Source organism: Perissodus microlepis, chromosome 8 (assembly GCF_051167445.1).
Source record: "Perissodus microlepis isolate ML-2025 ecotype Zambia chromosome 8, ASM5116744v1, whole genome shotgun sequence".
In the NCBI taxonomy this organism is placed as follows: Eukaryota; Metazoa; Chordata; class Actinopteri; order Cichliformes; family Cichlidae; genus Perissodus; species Perissodus microlepis.
Genome location: NC_140468.1, coordinates 29,447,194 through 29,468,526, shown reverse-complemented (window position 1 = coordinate 29,468,526; position 21,333 = coordinate 29,447,194). Strand labels below are relative to the sequence as shown.

The 21,333-nt window shown below is 44.0% G+C and overlaps 1 protein-coding gene across 2 annotated transcripts in view; it reads left to right on the top strand.

Moving 5' to 3' along the window:
- jmjd1cb (jumonji domain containing 1Cb) overlaps nt 1-15,283 on the top strand; it is a 114,393-nt gene extending 99,110 nt beyond the window's left edge. For both annotated transcript variants that reach the window (XM_084938549.1, XM_084938548.1), the window contains 17 exons: nt 333-2,781; nt 3,827-4,028; nt 4,661-4,875; nt 4,959-5,111; nt 5,278-5,367; nt 5,485-5,609; nt 7,225-7,459; nt 7,574-7,791; nt 8,801-9,139; nt 9,238-9,406; nt 9,494-9,584; nt 9,697-9,827; nt 10,574-10,696; nt 10,961-11,100; nt 11,217-11,393; nt 13,060-13,191; nt 13,832-15,283. In XM_084938549.1, the coding sequence (XP_084794675.1) occupies nt 333-2,781; nt 3,827-4,028; nt 4,661-4,875; nt 4,959-5,111; nt 5,278-5,367; nt 5,485-5,609; nt 7,225-7,459; nt 7,574-7,791; nt 8,801-9,139; nt 9,238-9,406; nt 9,494-9,584; nt 9,697-9,827; nt 10,574-10,696; nt 10,961-11,100; nt 11,217-11,393; nt 13,060-13,191; nt 13,832-13,924 (5,082 nt within the window). In that variant the 3' untranslated portion in view covers nt 13,925-15,283. The remainder of the gene's footprint in view (nt 1-332; nt 2,782-3,826; nt 4,029-4,660; nt 4,876-4,958; nt 5,112-5,277; nt 5,368-5,484; nt 5,610-7,224; nt 7,460-7,573; nt 7,792-8,800; nt 9,140-9,237; nt 9,407-9,493; nt 9,585-9,696; nt 9,828-10,573; nt 10,697-10,960; nt 11,101-11,216; nt 11,394-13,059; nt 13,192-13,831) is intronic.
- Nucleotides 15,284-21,333: the final 6,050 nt, after the last annotated feature.

Sequence of the window (21,333 nt, the reverse complement as noted above, 5' to 3'; positions counted from 1 at the left end):
AGTCGTATATTTGTCTGTCATGTGTAAATATTAAGGCACATGGGCCATATCAGCGCGCTACCCTGTTGTTTATCACTTTGTTAAGAAGCAAAGCTGATGCTGCACAGACAGTTTCAGCTAAGCTTACATGGGGATCAGTTTGCATGTCAAATGCATTTTCAGACATTAATTTTCCATTTGATTAAAGTCTATAGATCGTCTGGCCCTCGATTCCCGTTTCTCAGTGTAGCCCTTATTTAAACTGACTGTGATGCCCATGGTCTCTGTTTTAGTGACAAATGTAGGAGAAAGTGTGAGAAGCGTTTCTTGCAGCGTTTCTGTTTTCTTCTCAGGAGGCGCTCCAGGCAGCAGAGCGAGCCTGCAAATACAAAGAGGAAAATCGTCAAATCCTGAAGGAGAGCATTGAGGTCGCTCCCTTCACGGCTAAAATACAGCGCTCCATCGACCCTGCCATGGACAGGGACAGAGACAGAAGCAGAGATTCGAGCTTTTGTGTTCGGATGCCGGGTCTTCCCTCGCCAAGCCCCAAGACTAGCCACGCCCTCACTCATACCATGCAGTCAGAAAAGAGCAACTATTACACCACGCTGTCTAACAGTGTGGTGAATGAGCCTCCCAGACTCTACCCCTCCAAAGATGTCGGTCCTTACTATGACAAAGTGTCGATCGGGGCCCCGGGGGTCGTGGCCGGTGTTGGGGCCGCCGTGCAAAGCCCAGGAGCTCTGTCGATGAGCAGCTACCACACCAGCTCCAAAAACTCCCTCTCCAAGCCCCCTCCTCTCATCAAGCACCAGCCGGAGGGAGGAGAAGGTTTAGCGGGGAAAATCACGGAGCAGCTCAGTCAGCAGGTGACCCTCGTTCAGCCGCAGCATCAGCTCCACGCAGGTGTAGACAGGATAGACCGTCGCAGCCCTGCTATTTCTCCTCCTTCCTCCACGCTGTCCTCTTCATCTTCAGCCTCTAACCAACACCATCACCATCATCACCTGCAGCAGCAGCAACAGCTCAGGGCAATGCCATCTCTCCACCGAGCACCTGTCTTCCATCCACCCACACAGCACGCGCTGGAACGCAAAGAGGCTGCAGAGAGGGAAAGAGCCGCGCACGGTGGACGCCTCTCTCCACCAACCCTCACTCCCATTCAGCCAGTAACTGGTAGCAAAACATCAGCAGAGCAGCAGAAGCCCCCTACGTTGCTGCCAGAGCTCAGGGACATCAAAGGTCACGGGACTGCTGCTGCCATCACCTTTGTGGCCTCTGCCACCCCCGGAGAGATGGCGGCTCCATCCGCAGATGGGTGCAAAGGCAGAGACTTGATCGAGGAAAGAGGAGGGGTGTGCTCTGGAGATAAGGGGTTCTCTAAAAATAAGCCCCAGTCGGCAATGGCATCGGTCATTGTGCGATCGTCTATCAAGTACGACAGTCCCGTTGGTGCTAAGAAATCTGGTGCTCTTATCCACAAAGAGCTCCCCCAGGGGAGGTTCTACACGTCGAAGTTTCAGGACGAATGTCCACGACTGGGGGAGGGTTTAGCAGAACCTGCAGCAGGTAGGGTCATTCAGCCTAACTTGAACCTGGAGGAGATCCGTTATAAAAAGACTCCTGTGCCAGGTGTGTCAGGACCTGTGGGAGCCGGTGCTACGAACTCTGTGTGCAGGACTGCCATTTTAGTCTCCTCAGCTTTTGGCTCTCAGAGTAAAACCAGGAGCGCTACTCCTGAGCCAGTTTACTCGGCTCGATGTGACTTTGCAGCGCTCAAAACTGGCACCGGGGGTCGGGTGCTCTGCCATATAAGACCAGAGACGGAAAAGGAGCTCCAGGAGGGCTTTGGCTCACACGCATCTCCAGGGGTCTCTCTGAATCCTGCGAGTGTAGCAGGAGCACCCCGCCCCAGCCCAAGCCTTACCCCAACACCTAGCTCAATCTCTGGCTCGAGTCAGCCTTACGCCTCTTCGTTTATCCACCTCAAGAAGCACAAAGCTGCTTTAGCTGCGGCACAGTCCAGAAGCAACCTTTCTACTCCTCCCACATCAGTCACAGCTGAAAATTCTTCCTTAACTGTGGATTCCACTGAGAAAACCCCAATTTCCAGCTCCCCGCCTCCACCTGCTACTAGTCAGGCCTCCTCGGTCTCGTTTGACAGCAGCAGCAATAGCTCAGCGAGCAGGAGTACCACACCAGGCAAGTCAAGTCCCCTGCTTAATGGCCAGTCCCTGGGATCAGCCTTACCGAGCTCTGCGCAGCCCAACAACTACCACAAGCTGAAGAAAGCCTGGTTAACCCGGCACTCCGAGGAGGACAGGAACACAGCTACTACTACAAGCTCCAGTATGAAAGTGGAGAAAAGTCCTAGCACCACTACCACAAGCAACACAACAGCCATGTCAGAAATGATCAAGCCCTGTACCGTCAATCTCAGCGCCTCCACCTCCAACGAGGTCGAGCTGAGCAAAGACATTGGAAGCAAAGGTGACAGAGACAGACAGCCTGAGGAAAAGTTGGCCGGAGCTCCAGGAGGCGGGGAGGAGAGAAAAGTGGGGTCAAGGAGGGTGAACAAACGCACGTACGAGTCTGGTTCGGAGAGCGGGGGAGATGATTCTGACACCAGCGAGAGCAAGATGGAGGGCCGAGCCAAGCGTCAGCCTAAACCGACCTACAAGAAGAAGCAGAACGACATGGCCAAGAAGAAAGGAGACAACGACAGAGAGGAAGACGACGTGAAGCCCAACGGCATCTTCAGATCAGCCCGAGAGAAGACTAAACTCAAACTGGCCAGCAGCAGTAAGTCCTCGCTCATGTCTCGCTGTAGGTTTGTCTCACTGCTGTTTTAGGGAGCATGCAACAGTGTTTTTGTCATAGCAGTGCAACTGGGAGCTGTGGGGGTAACAGAGTTCATTTACCCAATGAATGGCCACATGATCAGTGTTAGCCGGAGTCTCTCACGTGTTCTTGGGAAGCTCGAAGGAACAAAACTGTGTAACAGATCAATGAATGATGAATTATAATGAATGAATGAATGCGAGACCCATCGTCACTGCATTCATCCTCTTCCTGAACATAACACGGGCTATATTTGCAAAATGAGCAACTGCGATCATAAACTCAGGGAATATTTCGCAGTGCTCATACTCACGTACACTTTAAAGAGTCTGAACTATTCTTTCTGAGCTCAGCTTTAGTATTTCTGCATGGCTTCACTTTTCAGAAGCATCATCGTGCATGTTATACAGAGTCCAGGTGAAGGTGTTGTTTGATGTAACAGTTACAGTTATAAATGAGTATACGTGCCTGACACATAATCACCTCCAGCTCAGCCCGACAGGTACAGTAAGGTTTCCTTCATTATGAGCGTTCTGCCTCTGTTTTGTTATTATTCTTTTGTAATTATATTTGTTACAGTGACAGTGAAGATATCCTGATACACAGGAATGACAGTTATGACCTCCCAGCTTTAGTTTCATTATCAGATAAGAGTTTGTTTGTGTAGATGCTAAACAACATCTGTGGCATGAAGCAACCATGTGACTGCTGGTCTCATATGTTCTATAAGAAGATATAATATTCATTCTTTCTGAAGGAAAACTGCTTGGATGTTATTTTTTTAAAAGTCACATTACTCAGAGTGATTTCTGTAATTTGTCGAGACTTCAGGTGAGAGAAAATGTGACAAAGACGTGAGCGCGTCTCCATCTACACCCTGCTTATAAAAAAATCTCATCTCTTTTATCTGATGTATTTTCTGTGTTTCTCTTGACGGGCAACTCTATGTTAATATTTCAAAATGAAGCGTAGTCACAGTTAATGATTATGATGTTATGCATGTTAGATGGGATCCCTCGCTCTGTGCTCAAGGACTGGAGGAAAGTGAAGAAGCTGAAGCAGACGGGAGAGTCCTTCCTGCAGGATGATTCATGTTCAGAAATTGGCCCCAACCTGCAGAAGTGTAGGGAGTGCAGGGTGGTCCGCAGCAAGAAAGGGGAGGAGCCCGCTCACTCGCCCGTCTTCTGTCGTTTCTACTATTTCAGACGGTAAAGCACTCACTCTATGAACGGTGGTTCTCCTGCTTTATCTGTGCACTGGCTTCTTCTTAGAGTGCCACACCTGCTGAGATTTACCTGAAATGATCCGTCCAGGTCATATTGATGTTGTTGTTTCCTCTGTGGTAATAACGTCTAGTCTTTGTTTGAAGCAGGCTGCCTGGGTGTTAGACGCCCAGTTTAACCCATCCTGGTTAACACGAGTCAGACTATTGAACTTTGTGTGTAACAAGTTAACAGTTGTTTGATATCAGGCCTCTTTCGTGCTTCTGTTTGAGAGTAAAAGCTGCTTTAATGTGCGTGTGTCTGTTTCTGAAGTCTGGCACTTTAATGCTGGATTCAGAAGAACGTCAGCTTGCGTTTAAAACTACATGCGCTTTAAAAACATGTCACACTTTTGGTTTTTTCTCAGCTATTTGATTAAGACTGTAAGGACAAAAAATAAGCAACATTTGTTTTTTGTCACCAAAAACACTTCCGAAATCAAAATACAGTCACTCATAACCTTGTTTGAACATTTTTATATTAGATGCGCTTCTTTCATCAGCTTCCTCTTTGGTCACAGCCAGCCTACACGTGTGCACCACCTTACTGAGAGAGCCTTCATGTTTCTTCTCATCTAGGCTTTCCTACAGCAAGAATGGCGTCATCCGGATGGATGGCTTCTCCACTCCAGACCAGTTTGATGATGAGGCCCTCAGCCTGTGGGTCCCGGGGCCGATGGAGCAGAGCCACCTGGACCAAAGCACAGCCAAGTACATCCTGAGCTTCATAGGAGACAAGTTCTGTCAGATGGTAGCAACAGAGAATACTGCATCCAGCTGGATTAAGAAGGATGGTAAGTTTTCTCAAAAATAGTGTCAAAGTTTAGATGAACACGTCTTAGCGTGTTTTCCTCTGAACCTTTATCGTGTGTTTCAGCCAAGCTGGCGTGGAAGCGAGCAGTGAGAGGGGTGAGGGAGATGTGTGACGCATGTGAAGCCACGCTTTTCAACATCCACTGGGTCTGTCAGAAATGTGGCTTTGTCGTCTGCCTAGACTGCTACAAGGCCAAGGAGAGAAAGAGCTCCAAAGGTCAGTGTGGGTATTTGGACAGTTCACAAAAAGTCAGAAACGGTTGAACCGGAGCAGAATCGGAGTCTTTTTCAGTAACATGCGCGTGTATGTAACCTTTCTCTCCACTGTGTCTGAGTGTGGTGGGTGTGTGTTCACTGTGTGACTTTTTTCTCACTATGATCAGATAAAGAGCTGTATGGATGGCTAAAGTGTGTTAAAGGCCAACCCCATGACCATAAACACCTCATGCCAACCCAGATCATCCCTGGCTCAGGTACAGTTTGTGTTGCTATTTTCCTGAACAACAGCTGGTGTGTAGTTTTATGACTGAATGATACTTTTCAGCACAATTATTTAATATTGTGTGTTGTTTGATTTTGACATGTTTCAGTGCTGACAGACTTGGTGACATCCATGCACTCCCTGAGAGAAAAACACAATATAAGCTCTCACTGTCCCTGTACCAGCAAACAGAACCTTCTCACCAAACTGCCTGCCACCAACGGAGTCTCACAGGTACCACACCCTCTTCCAGTCAATGACATCCTGACTCACTGTCAAGACTTTCTGAAGAGGTGGTGTATTTAAAATGTGCAGAGTTCAGATCAGAAAAACCTGTTAGCTGTGGTTTTGTGGCAGGTCGCTCACTGCTGAAAAGCAGCATAGTGCGATGCTGACTGTGATTGTTAGTGGTGTTAATGTAGAGTGAGATAACATATCAGGATGATGGACTCATTTGGAATGGGTGCATGGCCCAGCACGCTGAGAGTTAGCTGAAATGAACATGACATGTATGTTGTTCAGTATCACAGGACCCCGGACTTTGGATTTCTTCAGGTTTTTAGTCACATTTCGATATAGAGATAAAGGCCTGTGTGTTTGCTCAGCAGTGCATACACACAGAGCTCTGCAACACTGCAAATCTACTTCCTCTGACATTGGATTTGTGTTACATTGAAAACGCTTGTTCTCTGCCTCTGACTCATTTCATTAATTTCCATGATACAGAGCAGAACATGTAATACCACAGGATGGTGCAGCAAGTCAGTCTGGCCTTGACTGCAACACAAAATGATGAATCGCAGATGGTTTATTTATACAACAGCAAATCACAACAGCAGTCGCCTCAATGCGCTTTATATTGTACAGTAGATCCCACAATAATAGATGCAGAGAAAAACCCAACAATCATATGACCCCCTATGAGCAGCACTTTGGTGACAGTGGGAAGGAAAAACTCCCTTTGGACAGGAAGAAACCTCCGGCAGAACCAGGCTCAGGGAGGGGCGGAGCCATCTGCTGTGATTGGTTGGGGTGAGAGAAGGAAGACAGGATAAAGACATGCTGTGGAATGACAGCTCATAAGACAGATATGTTAAGTGGGACCACTGGAAAACGAGTGCTGTCACCAGTAAGCCACATTTGATTGCAATGCAAAGAAAAGAAAAGATAAAATGGGATCAAGAGAAAACTCCAGAATAGCTTTCACCACTGGGCATGACTCGTAAAGCAAAACAATAGATGATAGATATCGATCGGGCCATTCACAGCTGTAAGCACTGACCGTCTAATGTCATTGACAACGTTTTCTAAGTGATAGGTAGGGGGGGGCAGTCTTTTATGACATTGTTATGATGCTACCTTTGTGGCACAGACTAGATCAACATGTGTGGGTCGCTGTGATCCACTGCTGAGTGAGAGACACAGAGGACCTGCAGCCTACACCAGCCACACTGAGTCATGGTTAATAGCTTTTACATACAGAAATGGCATCATCGGTCCATCAGTTACTGCACTAGAGTTAATCATAAACTGTGGTTTAGTAGTAAGTGAACCGAAAACAGGTGCTATTATCTGGGCTTTTCTATCTAATGAATGGTGGACTTTAAGCAGGCTTGACAGTAGTTTTCTAACAGGTTTGTGGTTAAGCTCAGCTGTGGTGAACTCATAATACAATAGCTGTGTGTGGTGATCATAGCTATCTATTAACCTGTAACCCAGGGGATATCAATACTGTGGACAGGCATTTTGCTTGGTCACTGTTTAAATAAAGTTTCATTCTTCCTCTGACATGAAGGCTTTGTGATTTCATGCAGTTAAGTGAGTTCATCCAACTGTTCCGTCTGTCCAGGTTCTGCAGAATGTTCTGAATCACAGCAACAAGCTGTCCCTGGTGAAAGCTGAGCCAGGCTCTCTGCAGACCTCTGACCTAGGAGGAGTTAAGTCAGAAACTAACGGAGGAGGTGGTGGAGGAACCAGTCCAGGTAACGATGGTGCAAATGCTCCCATCACCCCGCCAGAGTCCCAGTCGCCTCTGCACTTCCTGGCAGACTTGGCAGAGCGGAAATCCAGGGAGGAAAAGAAAGGTGAGAGGAACAGAAGCCACAAATTATTATTAATAATCTGTCCACACCATTAACTTTTTAAGTTTAAATGTTTCGCTGAATGTGAAGTTTGGCTCCGTCCTCTTTTTGTAACAGAAAACAAAGAGTCGGTGGTGCTGGGTAAATCTGTGAAGGAGGACAAAGAAGGGGACAGCCTGGAAGTCCTGCAGCAGTGTAAAACCCCCTCACTGGGTAACAGTACAGAGCAGGGCTCCACACTCAGAGATCTCCTCACCAGCACAGCAGGGAAGCTGAAGCTGGGCTCCACTGACGCAGGAATAGCCTTTGCACCTGTCTACTCCACTGCTTCACAGGTACACACAGTCATGCTGTATTCGTACACAGCCCTCTTTGCAGGAAGTATTTACAGAACACTGTTATAAAAATCATTTTCCCAAACTTTATGACATTTTTAAAATTAGGCCTGTATAGATCCTCAGTCATCCAGGTCATGGTAGTTTGAGGAGCTTGGAACAAAAAGTGACTGGACTGGAAGTTTCAGCCGAGAAGCTTCTTTAGTTCTAATCGGTTCTCTGACAGCGGTTTCACCCCAGACCTCTGCTGATAATGACCCATGACTTTCACGTCTTGGTTCATTGGATGAGCCACATGATCAACAGTGGGTCAGCCACCCTCTAAAGAGAGGGCTCCCACTAGGACCTAAATACCCGGGAACTCTCCACCATTTGGTCTTAGAACTGAAGAAGCTTTCTGGATCAGAGATGAGACGCCTTCAAGAAACTTAAAGAAGTCAGTTCTCTTTTCTTTTCAAGCTCCTTCTTTCAGGAACTGAATCAGAGAAAGACCAACCTTCAAACACTCTTATAGAAAATTACAGTGACAGCCTCCCCTCGCTTAGTCACAATATAGACAAATGATGGGTGGCTCAAGACTTTTGCACACAGTTTAAAGAAATTTAAAGGATACATTCTGAGTCTGAACAAGTAACAAAGCAGCAAACAGTAGGATAACTGATCAATCACCTCCACTCCTGTTTTTGGATGTAAGAGGATGTTTGTGTGCAATCATTTATTTATTTTTTTTATTTCAATTTCTTTTAAGCTGCATCTATTTTTTTAGATTTTTGCTCCAGGGAGCCAGACTTTTGTGTAATTGTCTAAAGCGGCCTCGAGCCATAGGTCTCCCGTCTTTCTGAAACTCTTTAAAGTTTATCTTTGGACATTGGCTGCTTTTTCAGTCCAGTCCTACCCGACCACTTCCCCATGTTCCAGCATAATGTAAAGAAAGGAAAAAGAAACAGAAGCCACAGTCACAGGTTTTTATTTCCTGTAATATGTGTGATCCTCTTTCCTTTTTCTGTAGACTGGGAAGGGTGGGCGGAGCATGCCCAATATCCTCGATGACATCATTGCTTCGGTTGTAGAGAATAAAATCCCCGCCAGCCGCCAGAACATCACCACTAAGTTGTCAGCGAAGCAAGAGCCCATCACCCTAAGTATCAACAATAACGCCCCAGCTGAGGAAGCCAAAGCAGAGAAGAAAAAGTCAGCACCTGTTACTGCAGCAGAAGCGGAGGACTCGAGCAGTCAGTATCCAGACATCCCTCACTGCTGGCTGAACAACAGACAGCTACTGTGGCTCAGAGATCACCGCAACCACAACAACTGGAAGCTCTTCAGAGAGTGTTGGAAGCTCGGACAGGTGCACATCCGTGTTACAGCAAGTCGGTTTAGCAGTGCTCCACTACGCTTTATCACCCTGGTGTTGAGATGCATTTTGTGTCTTGTGTGTTTGTGTAGCCTGTGCTGGTGTCTGGGATCCATAAGCGACTGAATGCCAGTCTGTGGAAGGCCGACTCCTTCAACCAGGAGTTTGCAGACCATCAGGGAGACCTCCTGAACTGTAAAGACCAGGTGCTGTCCAACTCTGGGATCAAGGAGTTCTGGGATGGATTTGAAGACATCACCAGTAAGTTCATCTGCATTTAGTCTTGTGAGCATTACTATGGTAAACCATCAGTGACCGAGTCTGACTGGATCCTTTGCAACTGTTCAGAGCGACCAAAGTCCAAAGATGGCGAGCCCATGGTTTACCGACTGATGGACTGGCCATCTGGAGAAGAGTTTATGGCCCTCATGCCTTCAAGGTACACAGCACCGGTGTTGATCCTCAGACTGCTTTTAAAAACAAAGGTCTAAAGATACGTGAATGACTCAGTAGTGACGACGAAGCCGTCTAAATACAAGTATTCATTGCAGATATGATGACTTGATGAAGAACCTGCCTCTGCCAGAGTACTCTGATCCAGAAGGGAACCTCAACCTGGCTTCTCACCTGCCTTCATTCTTTGTCAGGCCAGATCTGGGGCCAAGACTCTGTTGTGCCTATGGTAAGAGGAGCCGTCAGTTTATATCTAGCAGTGCCAGATTCTGCTCATCAGAATCAACTTTTTGGGATTCATCATGACATTTATTTCCTTATTTCATATTTCTTTCTTTGTTCCTACAAAGAAACATGAAAATGATGCTGAGTGTGTCAAGGTTGCTCCACGTTCCCAGTTGGAGTCGAGGTTTCCCAGAAAACTTTAACCATTTTCTTTGAGAAGAAAGCCCTCCCACCAACACTAGCTGTTATTTTGAGTTTCAGTCACCAGGACATAAAAACTACACATTTAAAGGTCTTAAATCGCATCTTATTTACCAGCTCATTACTTTTTTGGCATAGGAGCAGGATGACCACATATATAATGTGGGCGATTGTGGCTCAAGAGTTGGGAGTTCGCCTTGTAATCGGAAGGTTGCCGGTTCGAGCCCCGGCTCAGACAGTCTCGGTCGTTGTGTCCTTGGGCAAGACGCTTCACCTACCGCCTACTGGTGATGGTCAGAGGGCCGATGGCGCGATATGGCAGCCTCGCTTCTGTCTGCCCCAGGGCAGCTGTGGCTACAACTGTAGCTGCCTCCACCAGTGTGTGAATGGGTGGATGACTGGGTGTGTAAAGCGCTTTGGCGTCCCTAGGGGGGACTAGTAAAAGCACTATACAAATACAAATACAGGCCATTTACCATAATACTCAGAATTATGTGTATAAAGTTCTACACATGCATTATTGTAATTGCTCTTATGGTGTCACTGTAGGTGTAGCTGCATCTCAGGACCAGGACTTTGGGACTGCAAAACTCCACGTGGAAGTCTCCGATGTGGTCTCTGTTCTGGTCTATGTTGGAATAGCCAAAGGCAATGGAGTCTTGTCCAAAACTGGTAAGACTGGTGAAACGTGTGTGGACTAACAGGAGCTGTTAGCATTTTATACCTGAATCGCCAGCTGAGAGAAACGTTTTGTCAAAGAGTCAAAATGAAGAAAACTAAACATGAGTTAATCTGTGGTTTGTTTACTGTATTATGTCATAAACTAAACGACTGTCAGTTTAGATTTTTGAGAGCTGAATGACATAGATACAGTTTGACAAAGGTCATTGTTAAAAAATGATAATAAGTGAACGACATGAGTTTGTTTTTCTGAAGGAGTGTTGAAGCGTCTGGAAGAGGAGGATCTAGATGAGGGGGTTCGAAAGAGATTAAAAGACTCGAGTGAAACACCAGGGGCGCTGTGGCACATCTACCTCAACAGAGACATGGACAAAGTCCGAGACTTCCTGCACAAGGTCGGCACTCACAGAAACATACTCAAAACGTGATTATGTGAATGTAATTTAGTGAATTTCAGCGTAGCGCTGACCTAAAAAACCCTTTTCCTCCCCTTCAACAACAACCACCTCAGCTCTCTAAGGAGCAGGGTTTGGACGTGTCGCTGGACCAGGACCCCATCAGAAAGCACGCATGGTACCTGAGCAGGAAGCAGCGTCAGCAGCTGCTGGATGAGCATGGCGTCCAGGGCTGGACAGTCGTTCAATTCCTGGGAGACTCTGTCCTTATACCTGCAGGGGCCATGCATCAGGTATTTACCACACACACACACACACTGATCACTAACTGATAAGGACAACACTTCCAACTCTACCAAATTTAATGCAGCAGAAATGAAATCAGTCAATCTAATAGTCGGTGGCCTCTTTGTGAATGGCACAATTAAAATAGAGGAAGTGATGGTGTTTGATGTTTTATAGTTTAAACTGAATGCAGTCTAGTTTACATTTTCATTATTTATTATTATTCTTATTGCACAGTGGAGCTTTCACACAGTTTGGGTAATATTGGGGGCGATCGTGGCTCAAGAGTTGGGAGTTCGCCTTGTAATCGGAAGGTTGCCGGTTCGAGCCCCGGCTTGGACAGTCTCGGTCGTTGTGTCCTTGAGCAAGACACTTCACCCGTTGCCTACTGGTGGTGGCCAGAGAGCCCGGTGGCGCCAGTGTCCAGCAGCCTCGCCTCTGTCAGTGCGCCCCAGGGTGGCTGTGGCTACAATGTAGCTGCCATCACCAGTGTGTGAATGTGTGCGTGGATGGGTGGATGACTGGATATGTAAAGCGCTTTGGGGTCCTTAGGGACTAGTAAAGCTATACAAATACAGGCCATTTGCTGTTTTATTGTGATTGTACATAATATTGTGGCAGCAGATTGTTTACACAAACTAGTAACTTTGAGTGTGCCTAAGCTGCTGCTGGGTCAGGTTTCAGAGACGTCAGGATCTGCGTGCTTGGAGTTTTAAACAGTCATCAGCTGTGAGGACTGGTTACTATAGTAACTAACTAACTAGAAACGCACACTCAGACACACAGCCGCCAAACAAGATTCAAGTTTTGAAACAAATGCTTCCCTAGAGAAAACTCTCAGGAAACGTCTTTCACTGTGAGTGAAAGACGTTTCCAGTCTACAAAATATCCCATTATTACATTACATTATCATATCTGTAGTGTTTATCATGTTGACATGGTAACAGTGTAAAGACACATGGTTGCCTATGGGGCAGAGACGGGGAGGAGGCTGCGCTTCATTTCTGGGAGAACCATACATGCTGTCTCCAAGTGAACGTGACTGGGTGAAAGAGGACAATGAAGCTACGCTCTGATGTATATAATATACATGTAGAGCAAAAGCTTTGGGCGGGAAAGAAAGACTTTTGTTTCAAATTATTCTCCACACTCTGTTTTTAGAGCAGGTCACATGATCATTCAGTGGCAGGAAAACTCAATTTTTCTTAAAATTTATACTGATGTTGTGAAAAAACCATAAAGGATATCAAGGCATGGTTTTAGTCAATAACAGTCCAAAGTCTTGTGACCCGTGTAATGTTTGAATGATGTTTCTGTGATCAACTCTGGCCGAGCAGTAGGCCTTCAAAGTGGCCTGCGTTTGTGCCTTTTTTCACATGTGTTCCCATTCAAATGAATGGGGAACAATTAAAAATCTATTAGTTTTGGGGAATTTTGCAAAAACCACGAATTGCCACCAAAATCCCCGGCACACCGTACCCAATCGAGCCGCTTGAAATGATATATGTAAGTGTTGTCTCAACGCTACGACGCGTTTCGCTGCAAAATTTTAGGCAGAAGAAGAAAAATAAGAAGAAGAATATTAAATCTGCATAGGCACACTTAATTATCAATGTGTTTGGCTTATTTTTACATGATATTCTGTGTTGTTATAAATACCTCTGATTCTTGTAGGTCCAAAACCTCCACAGCTGTGTTCAAGTCATCAATGACTTTGTGTCTCCTGAGCACGTGGCTAACTCCTTCCACCTGACCCAGGAGCTACGACCCAACAACGAGGAGGTCAACTATGAAGACAAACTACAGGTAATACAATACACGCCACACAAAAAGTGTCAGCAGACACACCGAGCACAGCAGTCTCGTTGTGGTTAAAGCTCTGTGGCTGAGAGTTAGACTCCGTCTCCGTATCGTCTGTATTCTGCTTTTCTGCTGCATTTGTGTTTGAAAACCAAAGCGAAGTCTATCAGAGGGGGCAGTCATCATCAGAGGGGGCAGTCATCATCAGAGGGGGCAGTCATCATCAGAGGGGGCAGTCATCATCAGAGGGGGCAGTCATCATCAGAGGGGGCAGTCATCATCAGAGGGATCATATTGTGTCAGATAACGACATGAAAATGCTCCACAGGGGCACCAACAGTGCAAACACAGTGGGAGGTCAAGTTCAGTGACTCTTGGTGAAGCCTAGCAGCTAGCAGTTCTACATGAGAGTCAGTCAGAGCAGCCATACCTTCACTGCTGCTGCACACAGCTTTTAATGCTGGTTGGTTATATGGAAATCTATGGGAATGAACTTGTTTGTGGAGCCTCAAGGGGTCCTTAGAGGAACGGCAGCTTTTCAGGTCCAAAGGTTGCTGCTTGACGTTTGAGATTTGAACATAATTCTTGTAAAAGAAATGGATGAGGTCCAGCACTTACACCGTCTCGCCTTGCTGTTTCCCTGCAGGTGAAGAACATCCTGTATCATTGTGTGAAGGAGGCAGCGAGTTCCCTTAAAAAGAGCGGCTCTGAGAAAGACGACGAGGAACACAACTCATGATGCCCTCTCAGCCTCGTTCATGCCTTCCACAGATGGCTGTGACTCCCATCAGCACCTCGCCCTTTCTACACCCTCCTCCTTCTGCCATGGAGGGCTGTGTCACGTGACCACAATAAATGGCTGGCTCAAAGCTGGTCATGTGATCCAGAGGACCTCACAGTGTGACCCACATTCATGTCACACATCCAGTGGCCAGTGAGAGGCACTGCCGCCCTTGTCATCACCCCAAACCTTTAGTGCCAAGAGGAGACAAATTGAAGAGCAGCTGGGCTGAGAGGGCTGAAAGCCCCACAGGCTCCAAACACAAAGCGAATGCTGGCTGGGAGCCTCACTAGAGCCAGTGTGATGGAGCGAATCAGCACTACAAACCTCCAAACTCGTTTGCATCCAGCTAACATGCAGTTTCCACGGAGGCTCAGACTGTCCCGTAGCAGCACTGGTGGAGCTGCGCTCACTGCTTTGGATGATAAAGGCCAGGAACTTTAACCTATGGCAGCAGCTAACACAGCTGATGGCGTCAGCATCACCAGCAGCATTAGGATCAAAACTGGCATCTCTGATGTTTCGAAAGGAAAAGAAAAAAGACACACGAGGGCGGAAAATGCAAACCAGAAATCTCAGATGTTTTAGTCAGTAGCCTCTGCTGCTCCCTCGTTTGTCGTTCCTTCGTGTCGGTTCTTGTCCTTTTTTCTAGTTTTGTTGTGCTTTTTTTTCAGGATTTCTTTCATCTAACCTTGTTTTATCTCCTCTGTGAAGATGTATTTATTTCATAGCTCTATTAAATGCAGTGTTATTGAAACAAAATGCATTATGTAAATGTGAGTTGTACAGTTTGTTTTCTTTTGCTGTTTTTCAGTTGTAATACGGCTCTACTGTGATGGAGGACACACACACACACACACACACACACACCAGCTAATGCCTGTACTTTGGGAAATGTTGACGCTCTACAGTCCTCATGCCATAAATACATTTTCTGAAAATGACCTGCCAAACTATTGTAGACTGTGTAAAGTTGTATTATGTAAAGGAAAAAACAAACGAAATGGCTTATACACGTCAGCATTTTATGAAAAAAGTATTTGCTGTAAAAATGAGACATTTACAGAAAAGATGTAATTTATTTAAGAAAAGAATTGATTGTCTTGTTTTTGTTAAGATTTACTATGGTGACATTTTGAAGTTAAAACATAAAATAAAGAAAAAATGAACTATAATATGTACATATATACATCCACTGAGGTATTTTTTTAAAACATGGCTTGCTTCAATTTCAAATTTTAACTTGCAAGTGTTACATGCTTTGTACATTGAAGTTCAAAAGGGTTTTACATTTTCCATTAAAATGGATTTATCTAAGATTTGCTTTTGTGTTTTTGATTGAGGGCTGAGGGTGAACGGGAGCTGTTCACAGGGTGCGTTCCAAAACTCCCTCCTGTCTCCTTTTCCCGACCTCTGGGTGGGAGAACTGATGAGGACGTCGGTCGATGAGTCGAAACGACGTCACGGCGGTTTCCTTAATGTGACACAGGATGTGTTGAAACTACAATGTGCAGAAGATGTGCATCTTAATTCGTTAATTCATTTTATGCAGGTCATTTAATCCGAGCAGCCTGTGAATATTTCCCTGCTATGCAGATGACACCCAGCTCTATCTGTCCATGAAGCCAGATAACACACACCAATGAGTTAAACTGCAGGAATGTCTTAAAGACATAAAGACCTGGATGGCCGCTAACTTTCTGCTTCTTAATTCAGATAAAACTGAGGTTATTGTACTCGGCCCTGAAAATCTTAGAAATATGCCGAGGGCGTAGATTTGGTTTAGGCGTTGGTGGGGATGATTCAACCGCCGAACCTGCCCCGTTTCTTTTTTTCCTTTTTGTCTTTGCTTCTTGATTAAAAAAAAAAAGGAGAAGTATACTTGCCTACATATGCTATTCTACCTGCTTTTAAACCATTTAAAATTACAATTCATAGTTTTATATGTGAATTATATAACGTTAAATTACTATTAAACAAATGACTGACTAAGTATTTTAGGCTTTAGTTTACTTCAGCCATATTCCATATAAATGAGGTATCATACAAACATAAAAATGGAGTCAATAAAAGAATATGACTTTAAGGACTTTACATTACTTCAGTTACACCAACATCTCTGATACATTAGCACTAAGGGAACACTGAATGACCTGCTGGTTTTTGTCCATAAAACTACTGGTCTAAGATTACCACACAGTCAAAGATCTCTCAGCAACATTATGCAACATTTTAGGCACCATACAAACATGACTGATGAGTCACTCAGTCATGTTTGTAGGCTGAGTGCGTTTTTAAAACAATTTGTGCAAACTGCACTACAAGGTGGAATATTTGCAAAATCATGATGATATATTGTCTCAAAAATGAACCCTATGAATACGTCAGTGCCATTAGGATGAAATTATTGTCACCAACATTTTAACGTTAGACATATAATTCTAACAGCCTCTGTAAACTAATATCCTGGCTGCTCGAGGCTGCGGTTTTCTGACAGCTTCAATCAAAATTAGAAATGCTGCTCTGAGACTGAGAGAACTGATACTGCTGCCTGCTGTGCAGTTAGTTTCCCAAACACGTTATTCATGGTTACATACAGTTTTAGACTGATGTGGGCCAAAGCCTAGCACAGCCTGTAACGTTATTGTGACGGACACATTTTATGAGTGAACTTGGCTTTAAGTGACTGACAGGTTTCTTTGAAAAACACTTTCTTACATCCAGCTTCTTCCTCTTTGCTGCCGTCCTCCTCTCCGCCTCGCAGCGCAGGTTTGCCGCTGCTGAAACTAAACAGAGCTCCCTGAAAGGCTCAGCCAATCACATTGGCCATATTTGTCACATGACGTAGGACTCAGTAGAGAAGTAATTTAACTCTTTCTGCTCCGCTGGGTGAATCAGACGCTGACAGATCGTTTTTTTTTTCTATCGGGTTGTTTTTCTTTACTCGAAGAGATCAGATTATTGTTGGGGACAATTCAATAATCGCTGGATATTGGTGGGGACACGTCCCTGCCGTCCATGCCAAATCTACGCCCATGAAATATGGTATCTAAGCAGATTCTTCCTCTGGATGGCATTACCTTGGCCTCCAGTAACACTGTGAGGAACCTTGGAGTCATTTTTGACCAGGACATGTCCTTCAACGCACATATTAAACAAATATGTATATATGTGCAGCTAGTAAGACAGAAGCATGAGCATATACACCCTGTGCGCACCAGTATACAGTACTTACATTTCACCAGAAGAGGACGCTACGGGTCAATCCTGAAGTTATTTGGAGGTTACAACTGGATTTATGCGACGGTAACTGTACTTTTTATTTTACTCTTTACTGTGGAGTGAAACCCACAAAGACACGGGGAGATCACGTCAACTCGATACAGCTGACACGGACTAAAATGTGGGAACCACAAACCTTTTGTTGTGAGGTGACACTGCACATGCTCAGTGGCACACGGCTCCACTGAGCACGATGAGAGTCTAAAGAACTCTGTGTTCAGTAGTTCTAGCAACTACAGAAGAACATTTGATTTCCACAAATCAGAATAAAGGGAATGAAATATCTTCATGAATCTTCACTAAATGAGGCTGAATGTCAGTACTGGGTAAGTAATTACCACAGTGATTACCATAGCAGCTAACTGCCCCGAGAGCGCAGACACCGAGGAATCTCACACTCAGGTTCACAGTGGGAGCAGTGTCTTTTAGAGATAGTTATACTCATGCATATTCCTAATTAGGAAGGTGTTAAAATAAATTACTGCAGGTAAGAGCTTTGTCCTGGGTTAAACCTCTGCAGCTCTGATTAACATGTGGGTGCTCGTCCTCAGCCCGAGCCATGATTGACCAGTTTAGTTTGAAAACTGAAGGTCACATTTGTGCTGAAACGAGTAGTGTGTGTGCGTGCGTGTCTGCGTGTACGTGTGTGTGCGTGCGTGAGAGAGAGGAACAGTGCTGACTTGACTGATGCTGGGATCACCTCCTATTCATACTGAAGTGGAAACACACACATGCGATCCTGCTCTCCATTACATAAGCTGAAAATGTGCCCTCTGGTGCTGTGTGTGTGTGTGTGTGTGTGTGTGTGGAGTACACTGAGGCAGAAGTTCATCACTGGGTTCAGAGAAAGGTCACTGTCTCTCTTGCCTTTTTGCTTTTCGTTTCTCGCTGTTTCTCGCTCTGTTTTTTTAATTATTCTTTTAAAACGTTTTTTCCATTTGCAGTTTTTTGGGGCATGCGTGTCATTACTGAGCTTTACTTCTTTCTTTCTTGTTTTTAAGCCTTTCCTGAGAGTCGTCCCTGTAACCAGAGGAAGTGTATTCAGGGTTCAGCCACAGGTTACTTGTAACACAACTCCCCCCAAAAGTGAGTCCTCCCCTATAGACAGCACTGTCAAAGTGCCTGAACAGCATTAAAAAGCATGTTTGCACACACAGATGCACAATGGTCAGGATTTTGTTTTCTTTTTCCAAATGATGAGTAAGACTTAAAAGTAACCACGAGTCATAACTTCCACTAAGTCCGGTTACTGAACCGGACTTTTCCAACAGGATTGTGCTGCTGAGTGTCTACCGTTACAAACAACATGCTGTGTGGTACAGACTATCAAGGAAGATTTTTACTGAGTGAAGCTATTGTGTTTTGTTAGTGTCTGTGCTCTACAGCTGATAATGTTCCACCCCAGTTTTTATCCAAATATGGTCATTTCCACATCATAAATGTTAACGTTCACCGCTGCCAGTACTTTAACACTGAGGCTACACAAAGCAATAGGTGACATTACAGTTGTTACATCCATGCTCTATATACTCAGCTGGTTCACATAGTTTGTTACATGTATAAATAAACATGATGCATTTCTATCAGCTGGTTCAAAAACATTTTATCAGAGTTTATTAGTTTCCAGTTCCTTATGCTCTGACACTGAGCTTGTCAGGACTCATACTGGAGCTAGATGTTAGTATTCGTAGCATACGTGAAGACTTTTTGTTTGATTTTGTGTCAAACTTTCTGGCTTTTGTTCCACAGAACTTTTTTTATTCTGTGTTTTTTTTTTAATAACTGCATTTGTATTTAAGCAGTAGTACATTATTCTTTTAATTCATCTACTTTAAGTCTCCATGGTTTCCTCTTTTGTCACATGCACCCACAACAGAAAACCCTTTTTACTTACATTTCCATCTCCCCTCCAATCCCCAAACCCACAGATGTATTTAATGAAACAACATTTTAAGACGATCTTATACGCAGACTTATTTTCATAGTGTTTGGCCAAAACACTGTGACTTGTTTTTCCTTTGCTTTCTGTGTGTATCTGTGTGTGAAGTGCTTCCAACTGTCAGTGTGAACAAATAGCAGCTGTTCCTCAAAGTGAGATGAGGTATCATAAATTGTGAGTGTTGACAGCAGGCAGCCTGCTGCTCCCCCCGTCTGTGCCTGCAGCACACACATGTACCTGAACATGAGGTCATCTCATACAGACTGCTTCAGTCTGACTGTGAAAGCAGCAGGTAACAAAACAAAATCAGAGACGATGCAGATTAAAAAAGAGATGATTCAACCAAAACCAACCAATCATTGCTGAGGAGCCTTAAGCAAGGCTCTGAACCCACCCGAGGCTCTGAACCCACCCGAGGCTCTGAACCCACCCGAGGCTCTTCTTTTTTCTTTTTTCTATTTTTCTTTAATTTTTTTCTTTTTTTTCTTCTTTTTTCTTTCTTCTATTTTTCTTTAATTTTTTATGTTTTTTCTTCTTTTTTCTTTCTTCTATTTTTCTTTAATTTTTTCTGTTTTTCTTCTTTTTTCTTTTTTCTATTTTTCTTTAATTTTTTCTGTTTTTTCTTTTTTTTTCTTTCTTCTATTTTCCTTTAATTTATTTCTGTTTTTTCTTCTTTTTTCTTTCTTCTATTTTTCTTTAATTTTTCTGTTCTTCTTCTTTTTTTCTTTTTTCTATTTTTCTTTAATTTTTTCTGTTTTTTCTTCTTTTTTCTTTCTTCTATTTTTCTTTAATTTTTTCTGGTTTTTATTTTTCCTTTTCTCTTTTCTGTTTTCTTTTTTTCTAATTTTCTTTAATTTATTTCTTTTTTTCCCTTTTTTTGAGCCTTTACCTGGTCCTACCTGGTCTCTTTCCTCTCATGGTTATGATGGTAAGAAAACCCTTTAAAACGTGGTGTCCACTGAAGCTTGGTGGTGTGAGATGCTGGGGTTTAGTGACACAAGATAAAAATAAATCACTGTAATGTGATTCAATTCAATTCACTTTTATTGAGAACATCAGTCGCCTCAAGATGTTTTCTAAGTTCTAAATTTGGATGTGAAAGGAATAACTTGGAATGGTTTTAAAATCTGGTGGTGGATTTTTGGGACACCTTCATCTTCAGTGTTATTCATCAAACCTGTCAAATTACACACCATCAGTTTGCAAAGCAGAGTTTCTTAAATTTCTCAAGCTCTAGCTGAATTAACTTTGATGACATCGCTGTGACATCACATGAGTATTTGAAGTCATTTGTCACAGGATACCTACAACAATAGATGAAGAGAATAAAATCATGTTTAGCCACCTTTGTAGGAGCAGTTTTACGCTATAAGATTGATGACATTTTCTAAAGGTTTAAATTATTACTTAGTTTTAGGGTTAAAATTAGAAATATTTTAGGTTATCATGGTTTGAGTTAGCACTTACATAGTTATGATGATTGAATTTTGGATAGGAATGGATTCATTTCTTTACAAAGATAACAAAATTGTGTGTGTATTTGTGTGGCTACACTTCTCTTGGATTGTTTTTGCAGTAATCGTTGGCACATTAACCATTTGCACTGAAGCGCCTTCAGTTTTGCACCATTTCTCTCTGAATCTGAGCAGAAAGTAAAGGATTGTGCACTTCAGAATTCAATGCTGTGGAAGAGAGCCAGAGATTAATAATAAGTAATGATTCAGTGCAGAGAGGTCTGTTAACACAGTGAGTGAGGAAGAAACACCCAGTGCATCATGGGAATCCCCCAGCAGCATAACTAAGGGAGGATTGACCTGGTCCAGCCCTAACTATATGCTTTAGCAAAAAGGAAAGTTTGAAGCCTAATCTTGAAAGTAGAGATAGTTTCTGTCTCCTGAATCCAAACTGGAAGCTGGTTCCACAGAAGAGGGGCCTGAAAACTGAAGGCTCTGCCTCCCATTCTACTTTTAAATACTCTAGGAACAACAAGTAGGCCTGCAGTGTGAGAGTGAAGTGCTCTAATAGGGTGATATGGTACTACAAGGTCATTAAGATAAGATGGGGCCTGATTATTTAAGACCTTGTATGTGAGGAGCAGGATTTTGAATTCAATTCTGGATTTAACAGGAAGCCAAAACAGGAGAAA